The 25,202-nt window shown below is 45.0% G+C and overlaps 1 protein-coding gene across 15 annotated transcripts in view; it reads left to right on the forward strand.

The window, feature by feature from the left end:
• SKAP1 (src kinase associated phosphoprotein 1) overlaps nt 1-25,202 on the forward strand; it is a 433,456-nt gene that overhangs the window by 240,824 nt on the left and 167,430 nt on the right. For 3 of the 15 annotated variants that reach the window (XM_084804852.1, XM_084804853.1, XM_084804851.1), the window contains exon 5: nt 23,718-23,870. The exons of the other annotated variants lie outside the window; for them this stretch is intronic. In XM_084804852.1, the coding sequence (XP_084660978.1) occupies nt 23,718-23,870 (153 nt within the window). The remainder of the gene's footprint in view (nt 1-23,717; nt 23,871-25,202) is intronic. 15 annotated transcript variants of the gene reach the window in all.

The raw sequence follows: 25,202 nt of genomic DNA on the forward strand, positions 1-25,202 counted from the left end.
AATTTCTCAAGAGAAAAGCATCTGAAGCATTAGAATGAGGGGAGGTAATGTGTGGGAGCGAGGGTGTTCAACACACCTCTCCCTTGCAAACCTTTTACTGTTAAAAGTAAGACCCCACCATCACTCTATAGGCAAATGAGATGGATATGTGAAAAGAAACATGCCTACCACTATCAAGCCTAGTTTGGTGCATACTCCTGTCTCTGTGACAACTGTACTTCCATTTTCAAACATCTGTTCATGACATATACACTTTAAGTATTTAGGGGTAGACTTAAAAAAAACACATGAAGAGAAGAAATGCTACAGGAATGGTCTGGAGTTTGTTACCACATGTTTTTGTTAACATACTGTATATAAAGGAACTTGCATCTGTACACATGTACCAAACCAACACGGAAATATTGGGATCTTTTGCAGAAGCGTGACATGCACATAACAGATTAGGCACCATGCTAGACTAAAGTGGGGAAACAGGCTGAAGAACACTGACAAAGATTCAGATTAAAGCACCTATGCTTTATTGTACCATAAATGTTTACAGAAAGGAAAACATTTATTACTATGCCACCCTCTAACTGGACTGACAGGCTATTCCTAATGGCAGTGACAGAAGCTGGAGAAGGAAAGGAAAGGAAAGGTTCCTCTTGTGCAAGCACCGAGTCATTACTGACCCCTAGAGGGATGCCGTTTTTCCTCGGTGTTTTCCTGGCAGACTGTATAGTGTGGTGTTTTGTCATTGCCTTCCCCAGTCCTAACTATCTTTCCCCCAGGAAGCTGGGTACTCATTTTACCGACCTCGGAAGGATGGAGGGCTGAGTCGACCTGAGCCAGCTACCTGAAGACCAGCTTCCGCTGGGATCGAACTCAGGTCGTGGGGAGAGTTTTGGTTGCGTTACTGCCGCCTACCACTCTGCACCACACGAGGCTCTTCTAAGCTGGAGAAGGGAAGTTATTTATCACCAAATAATGAGTGGGGTGGGTGATAGGGAAATGGCAAGGAAGTACTTTGTGGTCTAAGAATGATGGGGCAACCTCAAATTTCAATGGCATAGGGTTGGCTACATGAGAGACAGAGCATATCGATTTAAAGCAATATCAGGAGAAAGAAAGACAGAGACTTGGTTCACACATAACGACAACCCAGAGTATGGGCTGTTGCCTTACCCAGAGTTTACCCATGATTTGTCTGCCAAACGATCACACAAAATGCAGGTGTTTTTTTGTTTTTTTTTTCAGTTTCTGGGTTTTTTATTTTCTCCTCCTTTACCCACTCCCTCCCTGTATCCCAAATGCTTTTGCAGCACTGTAGTACCAGCATATAGAGTGGCTGGTTGTTTTTTTACAACTCTTGCCTACCTCGTAGCCTGGCGAAACAACCCATGAACAACCCAGGTTTCTGTGTTTGCATATAATAATGACCCATTGTTTAAACAACCCAGAGTTCACAACCCAACAACAAACCATGGGTTCTCTTCCTAAGATGTTTGCAGTTAACAAACCATAGTTAACCCATAGTTCTCAGTTCTCACATAATCACAACCCAGGATTCTACAACCGATACTCAACCTATACTCTGGGTTGTTGTTTCATTTGAACCAGATCAGAGTAGGTATATATACCTGTTTCAGAGGAAAGGGAATACAGTCATTTGGAAACCTACAGTGAGCTGTGGCTACTCTGGCTTTCAGGGCTTCTGGTCACAAATTTACAATGAACAATGAGGCTTTTTGATTGAGTTTGGACTGGATGATAAAGCATGACAAAGCTAGACTTCCATATGACAGACAGAGGTTTCCAAACAAAAGAGACCGTGAGGGATGCCCAGATCGTGCTTTCACCTACTGATTTACCTTGAGATGTGTACACTTCAGAATTGGAGGGTATTTCCCACCAAGACTTTGGATTTGGCCAATTTGTAAATTACCTTGTAGATTGCTGACTGCTTGATTAGCTAGCAAGTTAGAGGTCAGGAAGGTGTCTGCATTTATCGAGAGTTCCCATTGTTTATCTACTCACATGAGGTCAGCTTCTATTGATTATGTTACAGTAAAGGACACGTAGGTCATGAACTTTAATTATAATAAGCAGGAAGCTAGCATACTACCATCAGGATCCTTTTGCTCCAACCTGCCCATTCAGTCTTTTTGAGAACAAAACATATATTAGACAAGGTGCTAGAGCGATACTAACAAGATACATTTGTAAAAGCTATCATAGCTGAGTTGCTCAGTCACATTGGAGGGATCATGTAGTAATCATTTATTTATTTATTTGCTTACTATCTATATTTATTTAAGGATGCCCAATATCATTGTTCTCTTTGTGACTCGCATAGGATAAAATGATAAAATACAATTTAAAATACAACATAATAAAACAACAAATTGCAGCATAAACATTTCCAGTAGAGAGAAGAATACAAACAGATGACTCCAAAATATGCAGCACAGTGGTTCAGAACACTAAAATCACATATTTGTTAAAATCACAAATTTTTAAAAGGCATGGTAGAATTAAAAAATTGTACACCTGGTACTGAAATGACCATAAAGAAGGCACCAGACCAGCCTCTTACTCTTCATGGCTTGAGGCCTCAAGGAATGGGGGAATCTCACAATGGCACAATAAGAACCTTAGTTTCTGAGTTATTGGTTGGAAGAATCTTTTAAATAAGGAAGGGGAGAAAGCCACGATCAAGAGGATAATGTAACAAGTCTTGCACACGTCAACTGTGCAAGGGGATAAGTTGTCATCCAAAACAACATTGTTAATTCTGCCTGTTATTACCAGTGGTAAACATCACTAGTGGTTATTTTACTAGTTTGTGTCCAGGGGAGTTACAGCTCCCCTTATCTACTTCCCAAGAAGTGACTGATGAAGAAAAAATATCACCATTGCTACTCCCTTACCAATGACATGTTTGGTTATGCATTAACCGCCTTGAGCCATTGGACTGGTAGAATACAAATCCAAAAAATAAATAAAATATGTACTTCTTCCCCACCCCAACAAGTCTTTAAGCCCAATGGACACTTGAAAAGGGAGGGAGAAAGGAAAGATTCCCCTTTAAAAATAATCTGGGGAATGGGAAACAACTTTAAAGTACCTTATTTCAAGCAGAACGCCATCATAAAAGTAACAGGTTAATGATTTTTTGTTCAGCCTAGATATTAGAGGCCCCAATATTGATTGGTTGGTTTCCCTTGTCGTTCTAACCTCTGATGGAACTGCATTTTTTTTGACAGGGAATGTAATAAAATGTACAGTTTCCAATTTGAGAGCCCTATAAATGTCATCTCGACATGCAGAGTTACAAATTCTTTGTGTGGCGTCAGCAGCAGCAGTGCTGGTGGCCGTCCCCATATTTTGCAATCTACCAAGGAGGTGCTTCTGGAGGTTAGAGAGCTTGAGTGGCCATTGCTGCTTGAGCAAAGGAACTTCAAAAGGAACAAAAAGTCCTTCATGCTGGAATTAAAACCATTTCCTTCTAAAAGAAAAGTACAGTGCTGACCTCGAGGCTTAAAAAGTACTCCTTCCCTCAGGTTTTTGCAGTGGCTTGTTTCTGAAAAAAGAGGAACAGAAGCCCAAACCTCCTAAAAGCCTCAAAACTTCCATTCTTGCCTGTAATCCCAAAATTGTTTATTATATGTTACAGATGTTTGTATCTTGCCTTTCTAATAAAATGTTCAAGGTAGCTCACAACACAGCATTAAAATATAATAAGGGTGCAATCCTATGCAGGTTTAGGCAGAAAAAAAGTCCTAGAACTCCCAGCAAGCTGGGGAATGCTGGGAATTGTAGGGCTTTTTTCTGACTAAACATGCATTGGATTATGGCCTAAAACACAAATCAGCAGAAGGAAATAATAGGTTAAAAACAAAACACAGACAGCATGTAACATTGCTTAAAATCAAGGATTGATGTGCCAGGAGAGCTGAAATTAACAGCTAGGGAAGCCAAATGCCTGTCTTAAAAAGAAAGGTCTTCAAAGAGCAGTGGAAGGCCATCAGAGAGGCAGCAAGGTGGACCTCCCTAGAGGCTCAGAATGCACGTCTGAAGTTGACGGGATGGAAGGGAGAGCCCCTATAGATCTTAATACACAAAAAGGTTCATATGGGAGAAATCTATCCTTTAGGTATTCAGGTCCCAAACCATATAGGACTTCAAATGTCATTACTAGTATTTTGAATTGGGCAAAACAAATCAGAAGCCAACATAACTGTTGTAATAAGGAGTTGCATATTCTTGATAACCAGCTCCAGTCAACAATCTGGCACCACAGTATTATTATTCCTATATTTCACATGGGTGTTGAAATGTGTGATCATGGGTTTATCTGTCTAGTGCAGGGGTGAGCAATTAAATTGGGATGGGGAACTAGTTGACCACCCACCCAGGCCTCCACAGGCCAGATTATGTCAGGGGGTGTGAATCCATGAAATCTCCATGGGTCAGATGGAAAAACTCCACAGGACAGAGGTTCCCCTCTCATGATCTAGTGAGTTGGTTCATTTGTTTGGTTTTCTCCCTAGTACCGTTTTCAAACTTTCTACCCTCGGGGAACCTTTTCCATGTCAGTTTGCCTGCAGAGGAACCCCTGCACGTTTGCCACAAAGCATTGCAGAGAATTCTCTGTTTGAGGGTGCCCAATCAATTCTCATGGCATACTGCCGGCCAGTCCATAAGGTTTCACTGTTGCCCTGCATAAACTCAAAGGGCAACATATCCAGTACCCTCTATTAGCTGAACATTGCTGGGGAATCCAAAATATTTCACAGATAAGCGTGAAAGGTCATAATCAGCATTTCACAGATTAAAACATAGGGATGCTTTGATATGCTTGTTAATATCCCTGTTCTCACACCAAGGAGGATCAGTGCTGGAACCCTACGCCACTGTACACTTTGCTGAAGGCTCTTTTCAGCCTATTGTCAGCTGTATTAATTTACTCTGCAATAGCCTGTCGTCCTTCCCTTTTAAAGCCAAGAAAGTTTTGTTCTTTTTGTATGTTATCAACAGTTAAATATAGCTCCCCTGCTGCAGTATGTCAGGTGACATGGTGACGGTGTGAGCTGCACGATGCTTTAGTGCTCAGGTGCACACAAATGCAATCATATGTGCCAAAACATACCTGCAAATAAGAGTAAGTGTGAGTATTTCTGTAGGGGGAGCTCTGCTTCACATCTTTGCACCTCAAGTTGCAAAGATGGACCTGAATACAGCCTCCAAATTGAATGCTAACTGCCTCTTACTCTTTGCTGGCTCCCCAGTCCTTAAGGTGGGCTGCCTGGTGCCTTCCTCCACCTCCCCACAGGCACCTTGCATGTTTAGCCACAGGGTACCATCCTGTCCCCAATGTTGTTTAACATCTATATGAAGCTGCTGGGAGCAGTCATTAGGGGATTTGGAGCTAAATGCCATCAGTATGCTGATGACACGCAGATCTATCTCCCTGTGACATCTGAATCAGGAGAGGCTGTACAAGTCCTGAATCAGTGCCTAGACTCAGAAATGGGCTGGATGAGGGCCAATAAACTGAAGCTGAATCCTGGCAAGATGGAAGCCCTGTGGGTGAGTGGTTCCCGGGTCCAGGAGATAGGCTCATTGCCTGTTCTGGATGGGGTTGCACTCCCTCTGAAAGATCAGGTCCGTAGTCTGGGGGTACTCCTAGATCCATCATTGTCGCTGGAGGCCCAAGTGGTTGCGGCAGCTCGGAGTGCCTTTTACCAGCTTTGGCTGGTTCGCCAGCTACAGCCTCTCCTGGACAGGGATAGCTTGACCACGGTGGTACAGGCATTAGTAACCTCAAGACTGGATTACTGCAATGGCCTCTATGTAGGGCTGCCCTTAAGGCTGGTCCGGAAGCTGGAGCTAGTGCAGAATGCAACAGCTCGGCTGTTGTCGGGAGCTTCCCCTTTTCAGCGTGTAACTCCTTTGCTGAGGGAACTGCACTGGCTGCCTATTCGCTACTGGGCCAGGTTTAAGGTATTAGTACTAGTGTACAAAGCCCTAAACAACTTGGGACCAGGATACCTGAGGGAGTGCCTCCTTCCCTACCAACCTGCCCGGTCACTGAGGTCATCAGAGGGCATGTTCCTGGTGGTTCCACATGGACCTATGGCCCGGTTGGAGTCCACCAGGAGAAGAGCCTTCAGTGTGGTGCTGTCAAGGGCTCCTTGGAGGCCTCTCTCAGTCTAATCCAGTAGCCAAGTCCAGACACAGACAAAGGGATTCCTTTCTATTTATTTATTTATTTATTATTAAATTTATTAATCGCCCATCTGGCTGGTTACCCAGCCACTCTGGGCGATGTACAACATACCATAAAACAATTTAAAACAATAAAATTCTACCATAAAATTTTTTTTAAAATACCCTAACCCACCCCAAATGCCTGCCTGAACAACCACGTTTTTAATGCACGACGGAAGCTCATTAAAGAGGGGGCATGACGGAGTTCCCTAAGGATGGAGTTCCACAGAGTTGGGGCCACCACAGAAAAGGCCCTCTCCCTTGTCCCCACCAGTCTAGCTGTCCTGGCTGATGGGACAGAGAGAAGGCGATCCGAGGCTGATCTTGTTAAGCGGCCTGTCTGGTGTTGCTGGAGGCGCTCCTTAAGATAGGCTGGGCTGGAACCATATAGGGTTTTAAAGGTCAAAACCAACACCTTGAATTTGGCCCGGAAAACAACTGGTAACCAGTGCAACTCCTTCAGCACTGGAGTGATGTGATCTCGTCGGCGGCTGCCTTTAATCAGGCGAGCCGCCGCGTTCTGTACCAGCTGCAGCTTCCGAACCATCTTCAAGGGTAACCCCACGTAGAGCGCATTACAGTAGTCTAAACGAGAGGAGACCAGGGCATGTACTACCGATGGGAGCAGATGGTCGGGAAGGAAGGGGCGCAGCCGCCGTATCAGATGGAGTTGATACAGCGCTGTCCGGCTCACAGCTGACACCTGAGCCTCCATGGACAGCTGGGAGTCCAAAATGACCCCCAGGCTGCGGACCTGGTCTTTCAAGGGTAGCCGTACCCCATTCAACACCAGGTCAACATCCCCCAGCCTCCTCTTGTCTCCCACCAAAAGTACCTCGGTCTTGTCAGGGTTGAGCTTCAGCTTATTCCTCCCCATCCAGCCACTCACCGTCTCCAGACATTTGGACAGGGATTCTACGGCCAACCTTGGTGAAGATTTGAATGAGAGGTAGAGCTGCGTGTCATCCGCATATTGATGACACTGCACCCCAAACCTCCTGATGATAGCCCCCAGCGGCTTCACATAGATGTTAAATAGCATCGGGGAGAGGATGGAACCCTGTGGCACCCCACAAGTAAGTGGCCAGGGGTCCGAAACCTCCTCTCCCAGTGCTACCCTCTGGTACCTGCCGGAGAGGAAGGACCGGAACCACCGCAATACAGTGTCTCCAATGCCCAACCCCTCCAGGCGGTCCAGGAGGATACCGTGGTCAACGGTATCAAAAGCCGCTGAGAGGTCGAGGAGAACAAGGAAGGAGCATTCACCCCTATCCAGAGCCCTCCTCATATCATCCACCAAGGCGACCAAGGCCGTTTCTGTCCCATGCCCAGGCCTGAAGCCCGACTGAAATGGGTCTAGATAATCAGTTTCTTCCAAGTGTGCCTTCAACTGCACCGCCACCACCCGCTCAATCACCTTGCCCCAAAATGGCAGATTTGAGACTGGGCGAAAGTTGTTCAGAACTTGAGGATCCAAGGAGGGCTTCTTTAAGAGCGGTCTTATCACTGCCTCCTTGAGGGCTGATGGCATCACCCCCTCCTCAAGGGAGGCGTTCACCACCGCCTTGATCCCCTCACCCAGTCTCTCTCTGCAGCTCATAATGAGCCAAGATGGGCAAGGATCAAGTAAGCAGGTGGTCGGCCTTACAGATGAAAGCACCTTGTCCACTTCATCAGGAGGAAGAAGCTGAAACCGATCCCACAAAACCGGTTTGCCACAGGCCGCCTCTTGCTCACTAACTGTATGCACAGTGTGCAGAGTAACACACCTAATCTGATCAATTTTATCTGCAAAGTGCCTTGCCAAAGCCTCACAGGAGGCCTTAGAATGCTCCAGTGGTTCCGGAGCCACAGGACCGACCAAAGCTTTATTCTTCTTTTACAACTTAACAACTCTACCGTTTGCAACTAGATCTGAGCAGCACAGTTCCTATGCCCTAAGTTGGAACAGTTGGTCCCCGTTTGAAAGGGAATTACTGGCAGACCCCTGAACTTAAGGACTAGGGAGAGTCCCTCCCCTTTTCCCTTGGATCCTCTGGGCGCAGCCGTTGTTTGCGTGCCAACCGGGCACTACGCCTCCTTTCTGCGCCCTCCATTTGGTGCCGCTCTCTGCATCAGCGTCGCACGTCCACCAAGTCTGCTATCCGCGCTCTGTCACTCCCTGGACTGCTATCTAAGCTAGGAATGCTGGTGGGAGGAATCTCCGTCAGCTGTTGGCCCTGGGAAAGAGGAGCGCGCTCCCCTCCCAGGAGCGACTGCTCTTCCTCAGAATCAGAACTACTCTGGGATTCTATGGGCTCAGTGTCCACCCTGACAGGTGGCCCCCTTCCTATGGAATTCCCTGCCTTTAGAGGTCAGGCAGGCGCCAACATTGTGTTCTTTCCAGTGCTTCCTGAAGACGTTGTTCTTTCAAGAGGCCTTCCTTGCATGACCAGCCGTGGGTTGTTGAATTCCACTTCGTTGGGATTTGTCTTTTTAAAAATGTTTTAACTTTTTAAACTCTTTTAACCATTGTTTTATTCTTATGTTGTTCACCGCTCTGAAATCTTCTGAAGAGGAGCGGTATATAAATATTGTAAATAAATAAAATTTATCTAATCAGAAGTTTGTTTGGCACTTCATTTTTTCAAGGTTTTTAAAAGAGTGTTTAACGGATTGTTTATACTTGAAGCCTCCCTGTTCCAAGCATCTTTTCATGACTTACACAAGGGCCTCTAAGCTTGATCCAAAGAGAGAATAATGTATGTCTGCCCAAAATGTAGTCTTGTGTTCTTCCACAGCAGACTCACTGCTTTAGGGCGCAATCCTATGGGGATAGGCAGCCGCCTCTGAATTTGGAGTCGATCGCCTATCCAATGCAGGGCAGGAGAAGCATGGCAGGGATTGTTCCCTCCACTCTTCTCCTGCCCTGCATTTGTGGCTAGACAGCCAATTTTGGCTGTCTAGTCACGGGAAGGTGGAGTGGGAGAGCAGTCTGCCGGATGACACATAGGATATGTCATACCGTTATTTCTGCCTTCCACGCCCCAGAACACCCAGTTTTGGCTGCTCCATGCTCCTCTTCCAAGGCAGTGCGGAAGGGAAGGAAGGTCAGTTCTCCAGGAACCGACCTCGGAGTGCTGACTCCGAGCTCGCCGGCTCTGAGCTCGGTTCCTGGAAAACCACATATCCCATGTTTGTCTAGCCGCTGACTAGCGGCCATAGGATTGCTCCCTAAATGACGTATGTCTTCATATTAGGATTGGTCTCTTTCCTCCATGTTCGAGATTCACTTAATTTCGGGGAGGGCTATCTGGGCAAAAGCTGAAACAGGCAGCAGGACAGCACAAAGTGATTTAGGGCGCAATCCTATGTAGGTTTAGACAGAAAAAAAGTCCTACAATTCCCAGCATCCCACAGCCATCTCCGTGCTGGCTGGTGAATGCTGGGAGTTGTAGGACTTTTTTCTGTCTAAACCTGCATAGGATTGTGCCCTTATACTATGGCTGGGGAGGGACTTTTTTACCATTTAAAATCCACCACCTCTGTTGGTGGCTTCAGTGGCAGAGCAGCAGTAGTAGAGCTCTTGTCACTCTTTCTTTCTTTCTTTCTTTCTTTCTTTCTTTCTTTCTTTCTTTCTCTCTCTCTCTCTCTCTCTCTCTCTCTCTCTCTCTCCCTCCCTCCCTCCCTTCCTTCCTTCCTTCCTTCCTTGAGCTGCTCTGAGAAAGAAGGATGCAGCTGAGGTGGCAGCTTTTAAAGTGTAAAAAAGAAAGAAAATTAAGGGAAGGAGCCCCCACTCCATGCTAAGCCCCCTCCTAGCATAACCATTTCATAAATTGAATCACACACCCCATTGAAATATCAGCCCCCAGTTCCCCTTCTGTGAGTGGGGTGGTGAATTGGAGGAGCCATTTCAGACCATCCCTACATCACATATCCTTAACTCTCTAGAGACCCTGAGGAGGAGAACGAAACCTGAAGAGTGGCAACTTAGCAACTCAGTTACAAAAGTTTGGAAAGGCATACCCAAATTCTCCCCAACAAGGGGGATGAAATGGGAGCAGTGATTTAACAGGGGCAGATCCCTTCTAAATATAGGATGTATGTGGTAGTGACTAACATGTTGGTCTTTTAGGGAAGATTGCCCACCATTACTGATTAGGAATCCTGAATGGGCTTCTGAATAAACCCCAGGGCTCCCTGGAACATGGCTTGATAACCACTTTCCTAATACAGTCAAACCTAACTCTAAGAATGTCTCTACACAAGGAGTTTATTGCACATTTGTGATTGGCCAGCCATGGAAGTTTATGGGTCCTTTACATGACATCACCAACCTCCAGGACATCCCCTGTGCTTTTTCCCATTTATTTCACTTTCAAAAAGATTGGCGATAAACTGGAATATTTTTTAAAATGTGAGATTGGCAGGGTGGAATGCTGGCGTAGTGCTATGAACTTGCTGAGGAAGGGCTTTCCTCATTAAAACTACATGTCTGCCATGTAAATGCTTGAGCACATTTCTCAATCAGAGGGAGAAGAGGGTAAAATTCCTCCCTGCAGCGAAGGGAGACAGATCTGATATCCCACCCCACCAAGCTCAGAATCAGCGTCTTCTGTTGATTCCAAGCACCCCATGAAGTTCAGTAGGGCTGACTCCCAAGTAAGTTTGCTGAGCGTTGCAGACTTACAGTGCAATCTTATGTCTACTCAGAAGTAAGTCCCATTGAGTTCAATGAGGCTTACTCCCAACTAAGTGTGCCTAGGATTGCAGACCTACAGCACAGTCTTACATCTGCTCAGAAGTAAGTCGTAGCTTTCCTGGGGGCTGCAGGGAAACAGTACAGCACAAATTATGCAATGAAAACAAGACCCCCCCCCTTTGCACACATGCCAGGGAGGGAGGGAGGCGTTCCCTCGATTCAGACCACATATTTGCAGTATAAAGGAGCCCTTCCTAATCTCACAAAGAAACCGAAAGCAGAAAGCCCCGGTAAGGATGCAGGTTTTTTGCTAATGAGAGACACACTAAATGAAGGAGACTGAGGAGAAAATGGAGAGTACTGTGACAGAGAGATGGGAGAGGCTTGAAAGGAATAGTCCTGGATCTGCCATAGACCCCCTATGAGAGTAGAATCCAATTAGAGTGAAATCTGAGAGACAAGGAAAGGGACTGAGATACATCAATCAATAGAGGAAGCTGACTCTCACCCAACTGATGAACACCCACTGCAGCACAAAAACTTCCTGCAGCTGCCATACAGGGATAGAGAGAGCAACTCAAAAGCCTCGGGCAACTTGGACAAATCTATGGTGCGACCACACTTGGAATACTGTGTACAGTTCTGGTCAGCACACCTAAAAAAGGATATTGTAGAGTTGAAAAAAGTACAGAGAAGGGCAAATAAAATGATCAGGGGGCTGGAGCATCTCCCCTGTGAGGGAAGGTTACAGCAGCTGGGATTGTTTAGCTTGGAAAAAGGAGGGTAAGGGGCGACATGATAGAGGCATACAAAATTATGCATGGTGTGGAGAATATGGATAGGGAGACTTTTTTCTCCCTCTCACATAATACTAGAACCTGAGGTCATCCCATGAAGCTGATTGGTGGGAGATTCAGGATAGATAAAAGGAAGGATTTCTTCACCCAGAGCTTAGTCAAATTATGGAATTCGCTCCTGCAAGATGTAGTGATGGCCACCCACTTGGATGGCTTTAAAGGGGGGTTAGAGAAATTCCTGTAGGAGAAGTCTATCTATCGCTACTTGACTTGAGGGCTATGTGCTACCTCCAGTACCTGAGGCGTTATGCCTAGGTTCACCAGTTGTTGGGGAAAATGGGTGGGAGGGTGCTGTTGCACTCATGGGAAGCTTGTGAGCTTCCTGTGGGCAGCTGGTTGACCACTATGTGAACAAAATGCTGGACTAGATGGACCCTTGGTCTGATTCAGCATGGCTGTTCTTATGCTCTTAACCATTAACCTAATCTCCTCTGACAGTGGCTCATATCCACCCTGAGGTCCTACCACAGAGCAGGAAATTTTCCAGAGGCCAAAGAGAGCCTGAAGATGGTTTTGAGGCCTGATATCCAGCCTATACTGTTCCTAAATAGACGAAGAATGGTATTGTAACTGGCAGAATGGTGGCCATATTGAAGATTAAAGAAGATTTCTTTCAGAGAACTTTCAGCCCTCCTGTTAACACTTTATAGCTGTGTTTTGCGTTCCTCACCTACAACCGCCCCCCCCCCCCGGTAAAATAAATGTAATTCCTTAGCCCTGTGTAATTTAGGTGAGACACTCAGATTAGGAAATCTGTGACTGGGTTCACAAACACAACAACCCATACTCAAGATTGAGTATGGGTAGAATGTGGGTTGTTAATCAACTGTGGGTTGTTGTTGAACCATGGGTTATTATGTTGTGTGAACGTAGCTGCGCTAACAAACCATGGTTTGTTAACCACGAACAACCCGCAGTTCACTACCCAACAACAAATCATGCATTGTCTTTGTGGGTTGTTCATGGTTAACAAATCATGGTTTGTTAGAACAGCTGGGTTCACACAACACAACAACCCATGGTTCAGTGACAACCCACACTCAACCCATATTCAACCTTAAGTGTGTGTTGTCGGGTTCTGCACTGATTTAGCTACCCAGGGGCTACATAGTGTTTGCTCACTGATTGATTGTTAGATGAGAAATCTGTTGGCCTGCAGTCAATGCACCCCACAGTTGGGGCCTCATGCCTATTTATTCTTGCCCGTCTCATCTATGAGCCTTGGTCCCAGAGTTCCCTCCTGCAGCGGGTTTGATGGACCAATGGTGGAGGAGGCAGAGTAAACACATGACAAATACCATTGAATGTATTCAGAAAATATTCACCAAAAGATCCACAGGAGAGAATATCGAGGAGACATTTTGGAAGCTTTTTTTTCATCTCTACTGCAAACCTAATCTGTACAATATGAATGTGCAACCATTAATTAGGTGAATTTGGGTATTTACATCCTAGAGGCACTTCCTTCCAGATGCATAGAACTAGGAATGGATTTCTTCAGGTGGTTCCAAAGAAGCTATAGTCCCTAGGGCAAAAATAATTTAACTGTATCGGTACGAATTTTCCCTCTGCCAGGTCACAGTTTCATAGCCAATACTTCATACCTTTTATGGGTTTGGGAGCTTGTTGAGGCTGTTAAACCTAATGTTCTCCTTTGATCAGGTGCATTTCAAGGGTCTTAGCATCTCTCTCATTTCCTCCTTGTCTCTAGTGACAAACCTGGCTGTACATGTCATCTAAGAACCATCTCCAATGTGATTTTATCCTTGATGGTAGTGCTTTTTAACACTTTAGGGATTATGTGAGACTTTTGTTCTCTGTGAGAGGGCTGCATGAGATGTAGGAATGGGTGAGAATTTTGTTCAGTTTTGATAAGAACTTAACAAAATTCAGATTTTTTTTTCCATAAATGGGACAGAATTTGAGATTTCTTAAAAAATCAAATGTGGGAGAAAGTATGGTGTCAGATGTTTTGGCCTACAACTCCCATCAGCCCTTGACAGCATAGCCAGTGCTGAGGGATCATGAGAGTTGTAGGCCAAAACATTTGGAGGGCCACAAGTGGCCCATTCCTGTTTTGGTGAACTTAACTTTCCCCACTTTCACATTTTAAATGGCCCATGCACTTATTTCCAAATCCAGCACAGATTTCCACTTCTCTTCATCCTTCCCCATGCTTTAGGTTGGCAGACTGCTCCAGTCCCCCTGCACTGTACAAGTTTATTGATTAAGGGCGCAATCCTAACTAGATAGGCGGCCGCCTCCGAACTCAGAGGCTGCCGCCTATCCAAAGCAAGGCAGGAGAAGCATGGGGGGGGATCGTGCCCTCCATGCCTCTCCTGCCTTGCTATTTTTCGCTAGACAGCCGTTTTTGGCTGTCTAGCGGCGGGGGATGGGGTCGACCAGGAGAGGAAGCTGCTGTATGACACATAGGATGTGTCGTATGCATAGCTCTGCTCTCCCCGCTCTGGAACCCTCCCCAGCCCACCCCAGCCCCTTTTCAGTCGCTCCGCACTCCTCTTACGAGCGCAGAGGATGGGGCTTCTCCGTGCTGCCTTTGAGGCAGCGTGGACGATGCAGGAGGTCGGTTTTCCGGGAACCGACCTCGTAGTACAGACTCCAAGGTCGGTTCCCAGAAAACAGCATATCCTATGGCCCTCTAGACAGCGTCTAGTGGCCATAGGATTGCTGCCTACATGTTTGTTCAGCACCATTCTTAAAAAAAAATAAAAATTGAAAAATTACCAACGTTGTGATGGTCACAAAGGCCAGCCAATCAGCACTGTGCACAGCCTCTTTGGAAGCAAACAGGAAGAGCGGGTTTCTGCTGCGCAGCATGCTTAAGTTTAAATTTGTACGACTGACCAAAATGAGACACATGCTGCTCCTGAATGGACTGGCAGCTCAAATTATGTGCACCATGGTGGGTATACACTTAGATCAGCCTAACATTCCTTTTCTATGTCCTCTGCTTTTAGGAGCACCTCCCTTCTCAGTGCATTGTTTCTTTCTGGTTTTATGTTTTCCAGTCAACTGGTTTTTTTAACGTAATAATTTCCAGAAGGGTAGCGGGGTTAGTCCTTTGCAGCAAAACTAACAATGATTCTTGTGGCACATTAAAGACTAACAAATTTATTATGGCATAAGCTTTCATGGACTACAGTCGACTTCATCAGATTAATGCAGTGTTATCCTGAGTTACAGAAGATGTATACAGATATAGATTTGCCAGGGGTGTGTGCTTGTGGACAGTGTGGTCAGAGGGAAATGTAAACAGTATTCTGTATTTCATTCCCTTCTGATCTCGCTGTTTACAATCCCCCTCCCCGAACCATGAGTGTATATATAGTTGTAACTAAGATTAACACTATGTATCTGATGAAGTGGGCTGTAGTCCACAAAAGCTTATGCCATAATAAATTTGATAGTCTTTAAGGTGCCACAAGGCTCTTTGTTGTTGTTTTATGTGGAAGCCAAGTGCTCACTCGTAACAGTACAGGTGTGCCTGGATGCACCTCATTGGGGGAGGGGGGTTAGAATTGGCTGCCCTTTGAATTGTGCCACCCTAAGTGGCTGCCTGTGCAACCAAGCCAGCCCTGACATCATGAGTATGTTTCTGTCCAAAATACTTCTGTTGTACTCGCTTTTGCTCAGCATCACCAGTCCAGCATACCTGTGACTGAAACAGTGAAAGGCCTAGACAGTGGTGGCAGGTGGCTCCAATGTCAGTGGGGCTGTGAATCTGCTCCAGGTTTCAGTCAGAACTCTGAAGGAGCTTTGTGAAGCACTTTGGATAGCTCCTTTAGAGTGCTGACAGGTTCTGACTGAAACCTGGAGCGGATTCACTGACCCGTTGACATCGAAGCCACCAGCCTCCACTGGGCCTAGATCTCTCCTGTGAAATCAGTCAGTAACATGCTCTCTGCATTCTGCTTCAGTGGTATTATAATTGGGTTTTTATTAAGTCTATAGGCACCCTCCCTCCTCTAGCAGTCAGGTACTGATGGGTGAACTTCTCTGCTTCAACATGGAAGGGAACCTCTTTTCTGGTGGGATTGGACAAGGGTGTTTTTCTTTCCTTTTCTACAGGAAAGTAGAACTGGAACTGAAGAATAAGCCCTAGGGATCACGGGTGCTTCTAGACGAGGCTTTTCTGGCACCATCACCCTGCTTCATTCATGGAACTTTACCGGGGGTGGGGGTGGGACATCACTGTCTTCCACTCGTAGCCATCCCAATTTTCCCCACTGCTGCTTCTGTCCTACCCCATTTGAATAACCTTGGAGTGAATGTTGTAAGGCATCTAGATTACTTACAAACCCAAAATGTCAGATAGCCACATGATGATTTGAAGGATACATATATGGGGGCATACATGGATGCTAGGAGCTAGATGTGGCTTATGGAGGCAAGGTTCAGGAGCTGAGAAGCTAGGGTTGCTAACTCGAATGCACTTAGAGCACACTGCGATCTTGGTAGAATAAGGTATGGTGTTAATGTATGCCTTCATTGGATTGCTTGACGTAGTTGCTCACCCATAATAGGCTGCTGGGTACCTAGTACAGCAGATCCACTTGCAGAAAGAAACCTGTTTCTCTATGTGAATTGTATTTGCTAGAGCAGTGGAGAAAAACTAGTCAATAGGCCATCTGTTAGGATCTGTCATCAGGATATTAGGTACTTGTCCTAATCTATTCACACTTCTTTCACATACCAGGTATCATGTTTGTGTATATATATATATATGCAGACAGTAGAGGAGTGGGTGCCTCTGTGGGAAACCTTGAATTAGGTTACCTTTTCAACTGCAGTTGTGTGAAACTTCAGATAGTTTCTCCTAAAAGCCATTTTCTGAGGTTTGAAATCTTACACTGATTTGTGAACACTGATGATCTCTTAAGGGAGGTAGCCATATACTAATGGCTTATATCGTATAATAAACCACTGATCTATGACTCTGTCCTGGATTTATCGTGTTATCAGGCTTTAAACAGGTAATAGGAAGGGCTGCTTGGTTTGAATCCAGTATTCTTTATGTGGCCCTGTCACTTTACTTATATTTTGAGAGGAAGGATTCAGGAAACAAGATCAATATTTTTTTTATTGCCTTTTGCTGATAACGTTTTGTCTTTAATCAGTCTTTACCTATATCTCCCTCTCTCCCTCCTCCTCCCCCGTCCCAAAGATTTGGATAAATAGGTATTGAAAAGAGCTGAATTCAGCAGTTTTCGAGTAGTCTACAGAGAGGTAAAAAATGTAGTCAACAAAGAAAAGCCATTGCACAAAAAATCAGACACTCTAGCTCACCCCTCTAACCTAAAACATTCATAAATCCTGCAGTGGAAAAATATCAAGTTCAGTTAGATGAGATCTGAAATTTCACAGCTACAGAATATCTTGCAAATTAAATTAATCGAGCAGTTATCTTACAACAGGAAGAGGATATATAATATGGTATTTTTTAACATGAAAGATGCCCAGAAAACATGCCTTCAGATGTGGAAGCTGCCATCTCTCTGATCCCAAAGATTTGGCTAGTTACTTAGTGATGAGGGAGAGGTATTCTGCACATGCACCAAGGTACCCTCATCTTTATTAGAACTTCATGTGATCTATAGCAGAGTTCTGCCATTGAAAAGAGGTTCTGGGGTTAAGCACTTAGTGGGTTACCATCTTTTATAGGTAGCTAAAACATCCTAGCCCTTCCCCCTGATGGGGACTCCCTGGTCTAACAGATGATGCTGGCATTAAAGCGCTAAAATAATGCTGGTCATCTCTTGAAGGAAAGGGGCACACATGCTGTCACACGCTGTACAGGGACTCTAGGATTTGAACCAGGAACCTCAAACTATCAGGCTAGAATCTTGTCTTGTGAGCTACCTGGCTCTATGTATGCTCACACTGCAGAGCTCTCTTCATGCATACAAAGAAAAGGGGAGATGTAAAATATCAGCCCCTGCAACTGCATTTGCTAAGCCTGGTGTGAATACTAGGACTCTGGCCTTTTGGTTTTGCCTGATCAGCAGAGCAATACCTCCTGCTTGCTGGACTCCAACTGTCGGCTCCAGCAATTGAGCTGAGGGATCCTACTCCAGGTTTGGATTCGGCCTGGGTCTGGCTCTGACATTCTTCCCACCCCCTCAGTTGGTGATTATTGCTATGATTTATCAGGAGGAGGCATACTAATTGAGCCCAAATCCTGTTCTCCTCCTCCTTAATGGAACAGACAGGGTAGGAGTTTTGGTCTGAGTCTGATAATTAACTTTTGTATTGCCTGAACCACTAGCCAACTCAGACACTGAGAAACTAGGCAGGCCTGTCAAAAGCAAGCCACTTCACAACTTTATTGGAGTTGCATAGCTAAAAGTAAGGTGTGGTTATGTCCATCACTGTCCTAGAAATGAGTTGTGAAGGCACAGCACAGCAGTAACCCTAGTTAACAGTAACATAGTTCTGAAGTTGTGCTGTTCTGAAGGCAAATCTCCCTGCAGCAATTTAGCATAGGGCATGATAGTGAAATCCCACATGTATTTGAAGTGTTAGAGTGATCTTCATACACATGACCATATGACCATATTAATGCAGTTTTGTTTTCTTGCTTTTCGCATACTCTTTTCCCCCACCCCTGAATTAGAAACTCCAATTCCAGGTATGTAGAGACTGGTTGTAGTTAATTAGTGTTAAAGGACAGGCGCAGTGTGCATGCTGTAAGGGACTTTTATCACTTTGATAAGCCCTTGCTCACACTACGCTTGTAGGGGCAGAACTTCCAAGTCAAAGGACACAACTTCTGTGCGGGCTTGAATCTCACTCCTTCTCATTTTGGAGCTTTTCCACTGCCATTGGGCTTTATAGGAGATTTCTGTGTAACTTGAGGCTTACACTTTCATACACCAAGTAGAGTTGATCTAATAAAAGATATTGCTTTAGATATTTTGGCACACCCCAGGAGTTTAGTGAGTAGAGGGGAAGGGAACTGAGGCTGTGTGTGTGTGTGTGTGTGTGTGTGTGTACATACATACACTAATCTTATAGTGCTTCCCTGTGGCAACACCTTGGAACTGCATCCCTCAGCTACCAAATTGCCCTCTTTTTAAACCATTTGAAGCTCCTTTTATCCCAGAGTAAAATGAGGCAACACCCTCTTGGCAAAGGAGGCTACTTAGAACAGACCAGAGAGGTCTCAGTAGGGCAGTGCCCTTGACTTCACACAGCCTCACATGCTGAATGTAGATATATATCTTTTTCTCTCTGATGTAGTTAACCTGTCTCTGGGCTGTACCACTTCAAACTGCAGGTGGGAGGTGACATAATTGAAGGGGGGGGGGTCTAACTTAGCATTCTTTGTGACATGCTAACTTTCTGGGCGTAGGAATCTTTTACCCCCATGAAGGAGCATTCCATCATGTGAGCCCTCTCCTGCTGCAGCCTGAATTGGTACAGATCAAGCACAAGTTTACCACCTTGGTGAGAACTAGGCCAGAGCAAGGGAATAAGAGAAAGATTTCACCCTTGTCCATCCCTGTACTGACCTTTTGCTAATCTCCTTATAAGTCAGTCAGATTTCTGCCTGTGAGCCCTTCCCAGTGACCGTAAATATGCCAAAGGAGCCAATGGAAGTACTTGATTTCCTACAGATGTGTTTTTAAAGACCTGAAACACAGCCCTGATGTCAGGATGAGAAGGCGTAGGATATTTATGACAGAACCATTGTATCTATCCCTCCCCTCCTTGCTCTAATTGAATTCAAGTACATCTTCTGGACAAAAGAGAAATGTGGCATTTGCTCCTACCTGCCTCCAGGATTAGTGTTTGGAGAACTGACCAAGCCCAAGCGTTTTTCTAAAGCATGTGGATTTCACTAAGGCAGGGGTGGGCAACACGCATCCCGCAGGCTGCATACAGCCCCCCGGTGTGCCCCCCGCACTGTCCCCCTGAATTTTTAAACAAAAAAATGGCACCTATAGCAGCTATGAAGCACCAAAAGAGTTAAATTTAGCTTGGAAAAAAAGCTAAATTTAACCCTTGTAGCACTATGGAGGAGTTTGCTGCTGAATTTCAGCAGCAAACTGGCATTTTTCTCTCTTTTTAAAAACTGGGGGAGAGGGGAAGCACCCTGTGGTCTGCAATCTGCAGGAGGGTTCCAGGGGGGGGAAATGGCCCCTGGACCTCCCACAGTTGCTCATCCCTGCACTAAGCTTATCAGTGTCCAGAATAACATTTGGAGAGCCAGAACCACTATATTTAACCTGAAGTTTATTACGTACTTGGTAGTAGAAAAAATAAATACAAAAGCAGCATGGCAGTAAGGTCACAACGTGAATTAAAATCCAGCAGAAATCTGCCCAATATTAGCCTTCCTGGGTCCAATCAGATTCAACCCAATTCTCCTGGCAGAGGTTCTGTCGAAGGAAGAGCATTCCACATTAGTGGACAAACTACCAATCCTGCTGTGATTTATTTGGTGTCAAGAGCATGCTTGGTGTTGTAGCGAACAAAGACGACACACATGAATGCTGCCCAAACATTACAGACTGCATTCGAAATGACAGAGAGTCTTGTGGCACTTTGTTAGTAACCAACTATCTTGGTAAGAAAATAGATGTGCAGTATTCTTCTGGGTGACTTGGATTCCTTCAGAGTAGATTTCCTTTGGTGGCTGAAGTAAAGAACAGAGGCAACCTAGATCAGCAAGACCTGCCAGTGCCACAAGTATCCCTTAGTGAGTAAATCATGACTGGCACTCTGATTCTTATACCTGTTCTTGTTCTAGTGCCATAGGAGTAATTTCTTGTTTAAGCTTTATGTGCTGGCCAGAGTCTGTGGCATCACGTGCTCCTGTTATTAGCAAGACCTTCCTATACTTTGACTTTTCTCACAAAGTCTCTGAGGTCACATTTGCAAGAATCCTTATATCAGACCATTGGGCAACTTCTAGGTCTCTCCATAGAGATTTCCCTTTGTTGTACAAACATCTTGTGCGCGATGCAAGTGCCCAAGCCAAACCTTAGTGAGGCAGTCGCCATTGGTGATCGTTTCCTGCCATGAAATGCCAAGGATGTGACCTAAACAGCAGCGGTGGAAGTTGTTGCATTCCTTCACTTAGCAACCAGAGGTAGCCTGGGTCACACTGTTATATAAGCAAGGTGTTGAGGACAAGGGCCTGGTAAGGCAGAGTCTTTGTCATGAAGGTAACAGAATTTTGTAACTTCCTCAAGAGGAGTATTTTCAAGTTTTATCATAGGCTGTAGTATGATGCCTTGCCCTTTGACTGGTTTCCTTAATGCTGATCAAGAGGGAGGATGCATGAGAAATATGGCCCATGAGGTTTTGTAACTGAATTTGCTCATGGCCAAATTGTGTGATGGGTGGGACAGCAAACTTCATTAGTTAGTACCCTAGTTAAGATATGTCATAGTTGGTTCTTAGTTTTTAGGTAAGCAAGATCGTATAGCAAGCCATTTTAAAGAGGAGCTCTTTAGTGGCTGTCAGATGCATAGGTAAAAGCACTGAGAAAAAGATACTGGAGAGAGTTATGGCAACCAGACAGCCCTGTTACATCCCAGCCTTGATTGTAAAATTGTGAGACTTGATCCCTAAAGCGGCACAGTAATATGCAATATATATTGTTATAGAAAGATTGGTTGAGGCCAAACCAGTCTTTCAAGAATATTGGAGAGGCTGACTCTGCTTCTCTTGCCAGATGCCTTGGTGAGATCAACAAAAGCAAATGAGGCTTACACTACTCTCCACATTGCTTTTGTGGCTGACACCCCACAATCATTGATCTTGCTGCTCCAAATGTATGCTGTTCCTCAACATACTCTTGATCAGCAAGCTTCTTAAGATCACTCTGGCAAATGCTTTCCCTATAATGCTGCAGAGAGAGATTCCATGATAGCTGTTATAGTCCCCATGCCTATTACAGACTGAAATGGGGAATAGCTTTTCCTAGTGGTGGACCCCTTCATCACAAGGGTTCCCCTCAAAACAATTACTGATACACTAAAACCAGTCATGATGAACTTCCTGACACACCCTAGTCTTTCCAGCTGCTGGGGGGGGGGGGTGAGCCCTATTGCCAAGGACTCCTCCCTTTAACTCAGCCCTTGGAAAAAATAAAAAGAAAGGGGCTTTGGATTTTCTTGCCCAGAACACAGAACTTAACAAAAGCTTGTAAAAATACACAAGTGGTAGTTTTGTAACTATGCAGCCCTTCAAACAGGGAACAGTTTTTAACGAGAATTCTCTTTTAAGACAACACAGACAAATGTCCAAATATTTTAAAAGGACTTTAAGGGCAGGGGGTGGCATAAATCACACACATGCAGAAGTCCAAATTAAACTAAAAAGTTAATCTAACTAAGTTACTTGTTACTTGCTTGAGTAGAATCTTGGATTCCAGAACATACGCAGTTCATTGCAGAGAGGATGGTCTGAGAGAGAGCATCCTGGCTTCCAGTTGGATGCTATAAGGAAGGCTCCCAGGGAGTGAGCAAACTTGAGTTCAGTAAAAGCTGGATCTTTAGCAGAAACTGATTCTTATTTTGTTCAATCATGTGATAGATTACATTTCTGAGGTTAGTAATCTAGACAGCAAATCAGAAAATTAATTAGTGGGTGAACTCACCTTCCTAATGACTTTAAACTTACATCTCAAAAAACCCAACTGGTTTGAAGTAAAAAGGTAAAGGTGTCCCCAACCAGTCGTGTCCGACTCTAGGGTGCGGTGCTCATACCCGTTTCTAAGCTGAAGAGCCAGCGCTGTCCGAAGATGCTTCCGTGGTCATGTGGCCGGCATGACTGAACACCGAGGTGCACGGAACACTGTTACCTTTCCCGCCGAGGCGGTACCTATTTATCTACTTGCAATTTCTTGCTTTCCAACTGCTAGGTTGGCAGAAGCTGGGACTGAAGACAGGAGCTCACTCCGTCACGCAGCACTTGGGTCTCGAACTGCAGACCTGCCAACCTTCCAGTCTGCAGTTCAGTGTCTTAACCACTAAGCCACCGCGGCCCCTAACTGGTTTGAACCCGTTAGCTATTCTAAAAAAAAAGACCTTATGTTTTTGGATGTGTATTGGAGAACAAGAAGGTGAGATAAGCCTATTCAGGCATCCTGGCATGGTGCCAGCTTTGTGCTACATGTGTGCAACATCAGAATATAGAGGTTTGTCACAGCTACCTTTTATTTTTATACAGTATGACATTAATGTAGTATATAGCTTACACATGTCCTCCTTCCTGCCACCTGTGCAACACGATATCATGGGGAGGTGTAATAATGCTGATCTTTCCATGCTTATGCACCTCAGAAGGAATACTGGCCTTCCTCACCATCTTTGCACTTACCAAATGTATAGCTTAGCTTGGTCCTTGTACTATGGGCTCCTTGTCTGTCATAGGATGTTCTGGCAGTGCACTGAGTGTAGTCTGGGAGACATCAGTTTAACAAGAATACCAGTCAAGACAGGTTTCCACCCAACATTGTGTCTGCTTCTTCCATGATCACTTTGCCATCCAGTGCCTTTGGGAGTGGTAGATTGTAACAGTAGTGGGGCCTATGGCCTTTTTAATCCTGTCACATATGCTGTGAAATTTCCAAATTCAGGGGCAGTTTGTATTTCTTATACAGCAGCTAGCTGCATTCTGACCTGCACTCTTGGCTGAGTTGAATTCCTCAGGAGCATTTGGTGTTGTTAGATAGGCTGCATTGTTTGTTTGCAAGACTGACATTGTGTCGTTTGAGTAGGCCTCAAACCAGTCTTCCTTACAAGTTGTCTTCTTGCTGAAGCTTGTTGTGGCTGTTTCATGTACTAACTAGATTTTAACAGCATTCTTTTGCAAACTTTCTTGAAGTTTTCTCTTGCTGCAGAGGAAGGGGGTTCACATCCTAGGGTGATCATGTGTCTTGTATTTTGAAGGCATCCTCTACTTGAAGGGCTTTCCAGTCCAAGTCCAGTATAAAGATAACCATCAGAAGGAAGAGCTGCACCTTAAAGTTGCCCATCAACAGCACCTGGACAGCAGACTGAGCAAAGCACACAGGTCACCTAGTCATAGTTTTCCACACTATGGTGAGATGTACTGTATTTCTATTTAAATTATAGTAATTATTTCTAAATTTGCTTCTATACATATAAATTACTGCAGGTACATTTTATACAAATCTTTCTTGGTGATACATTTTCTCTTGTTTTGGCAATTCATAAGTGGCCGCCCTATCACTTCCTCTGCAGCCAATAGAAACACAGGCTACTAGCCTCCTATCAAGGTAGTAAAAATGTTGCAGGCTAGTAACTTTTATAGGCTTACTTACAGGGCTGAGCTGGAGGAGAGTCATCTGGCAAACTGAGTCTTGGGTTGTCCAGTAACAGCTTTGCTAAGGAAGCAGAACGTGAAAGAACAGAGGGATGTGGTTTGAAGAATAAAGAGGAAAGGAGGTTATTCCAGGTGCAGAGAAAGGAATTTGAGGAGACAAAAATGGTTAAGAGTCACTGAGCTTGTGCAGAATAGAAGAAACTGGAACAAACATGCTCTAAGGGCACAATCCTATGTGTGTTTAGACAGAGAAAAGGCCTCCAACTCCCAGCATGCCCCAGCCAGCCTTGCTGGGGCATGCTGGGAGTTGGAGGCCTTTTCTCTGTCTAAACACACATAGGATTGTGCCCTAAAAGAATCTCCTAAAATCCTCCCTTGCAAATATTGATGTCAAATATTTAGAGAACATTCTATATTATACAGCCACATTTTTACATCTGATAATATTCAGTTTCAATATATTTGACAATATTTAATTGCTAGCTCACAATGGCATTTTACTGTTTGATAGCTGATGTGCACCTACTCGCTGGCTCGTCACCTTGCTGTGGTGAGTGGGCTTGTGTGTTCCAATGAACCCTGTGAGCAAAGCTGTCGGGAGTTATGTACTCCCAGCAGGGTCACCCATGGCGGCAAGGTCAAGGGGGAGGAACCAGACAAAGAACGATCCAAGAAAGTCCTCGACGGCAGAACAGATGGAAGATAACAAGGTGTATGTTACAACGGCTGAGAAGGCAGATGAAGGCTGCAGCAGATAAAGGACCACCAATTGTCATGATATTCATGCCATTGGATTAGAGCCTTTTCTGTGAAGACTGTGCGTTGATCATTGTGCACTGATCTCCACACATAAATCAAATTCACGCACAGGCGTCTTCCAATCTAAACCCAACCAACCAAAAGTCCCATGGTGATTGGCGAATGGCAACGGGGGCAGGACTGTGAAATCCGGAAGCCCCTAGTCATGGACCGGCACAATGGCGGTGGATACAGATTCAGTCGTCCTGGCTCAAGGACCGAGGCAGTTGAGTAGTTCAGCAGCTGTATCCACGACTGAGCAGTCCTATTCAGGATCCATTCTGCTCACC

Source organism: Heloderma suspectum, chromosome 6 (genome assembly GCF_057233095.1).
Source record: "Heloderma suspectum isolate Gila_16-S chromosome 6, 16-S_ref, whole genome shotgun sequence".
NCBI classification, from domain to species: Eukaryota; Metazoa; Chordata; class Lepidosauria; order Squamata; family Helodermatidae; genus Heloderma; species Heloderma suspectum.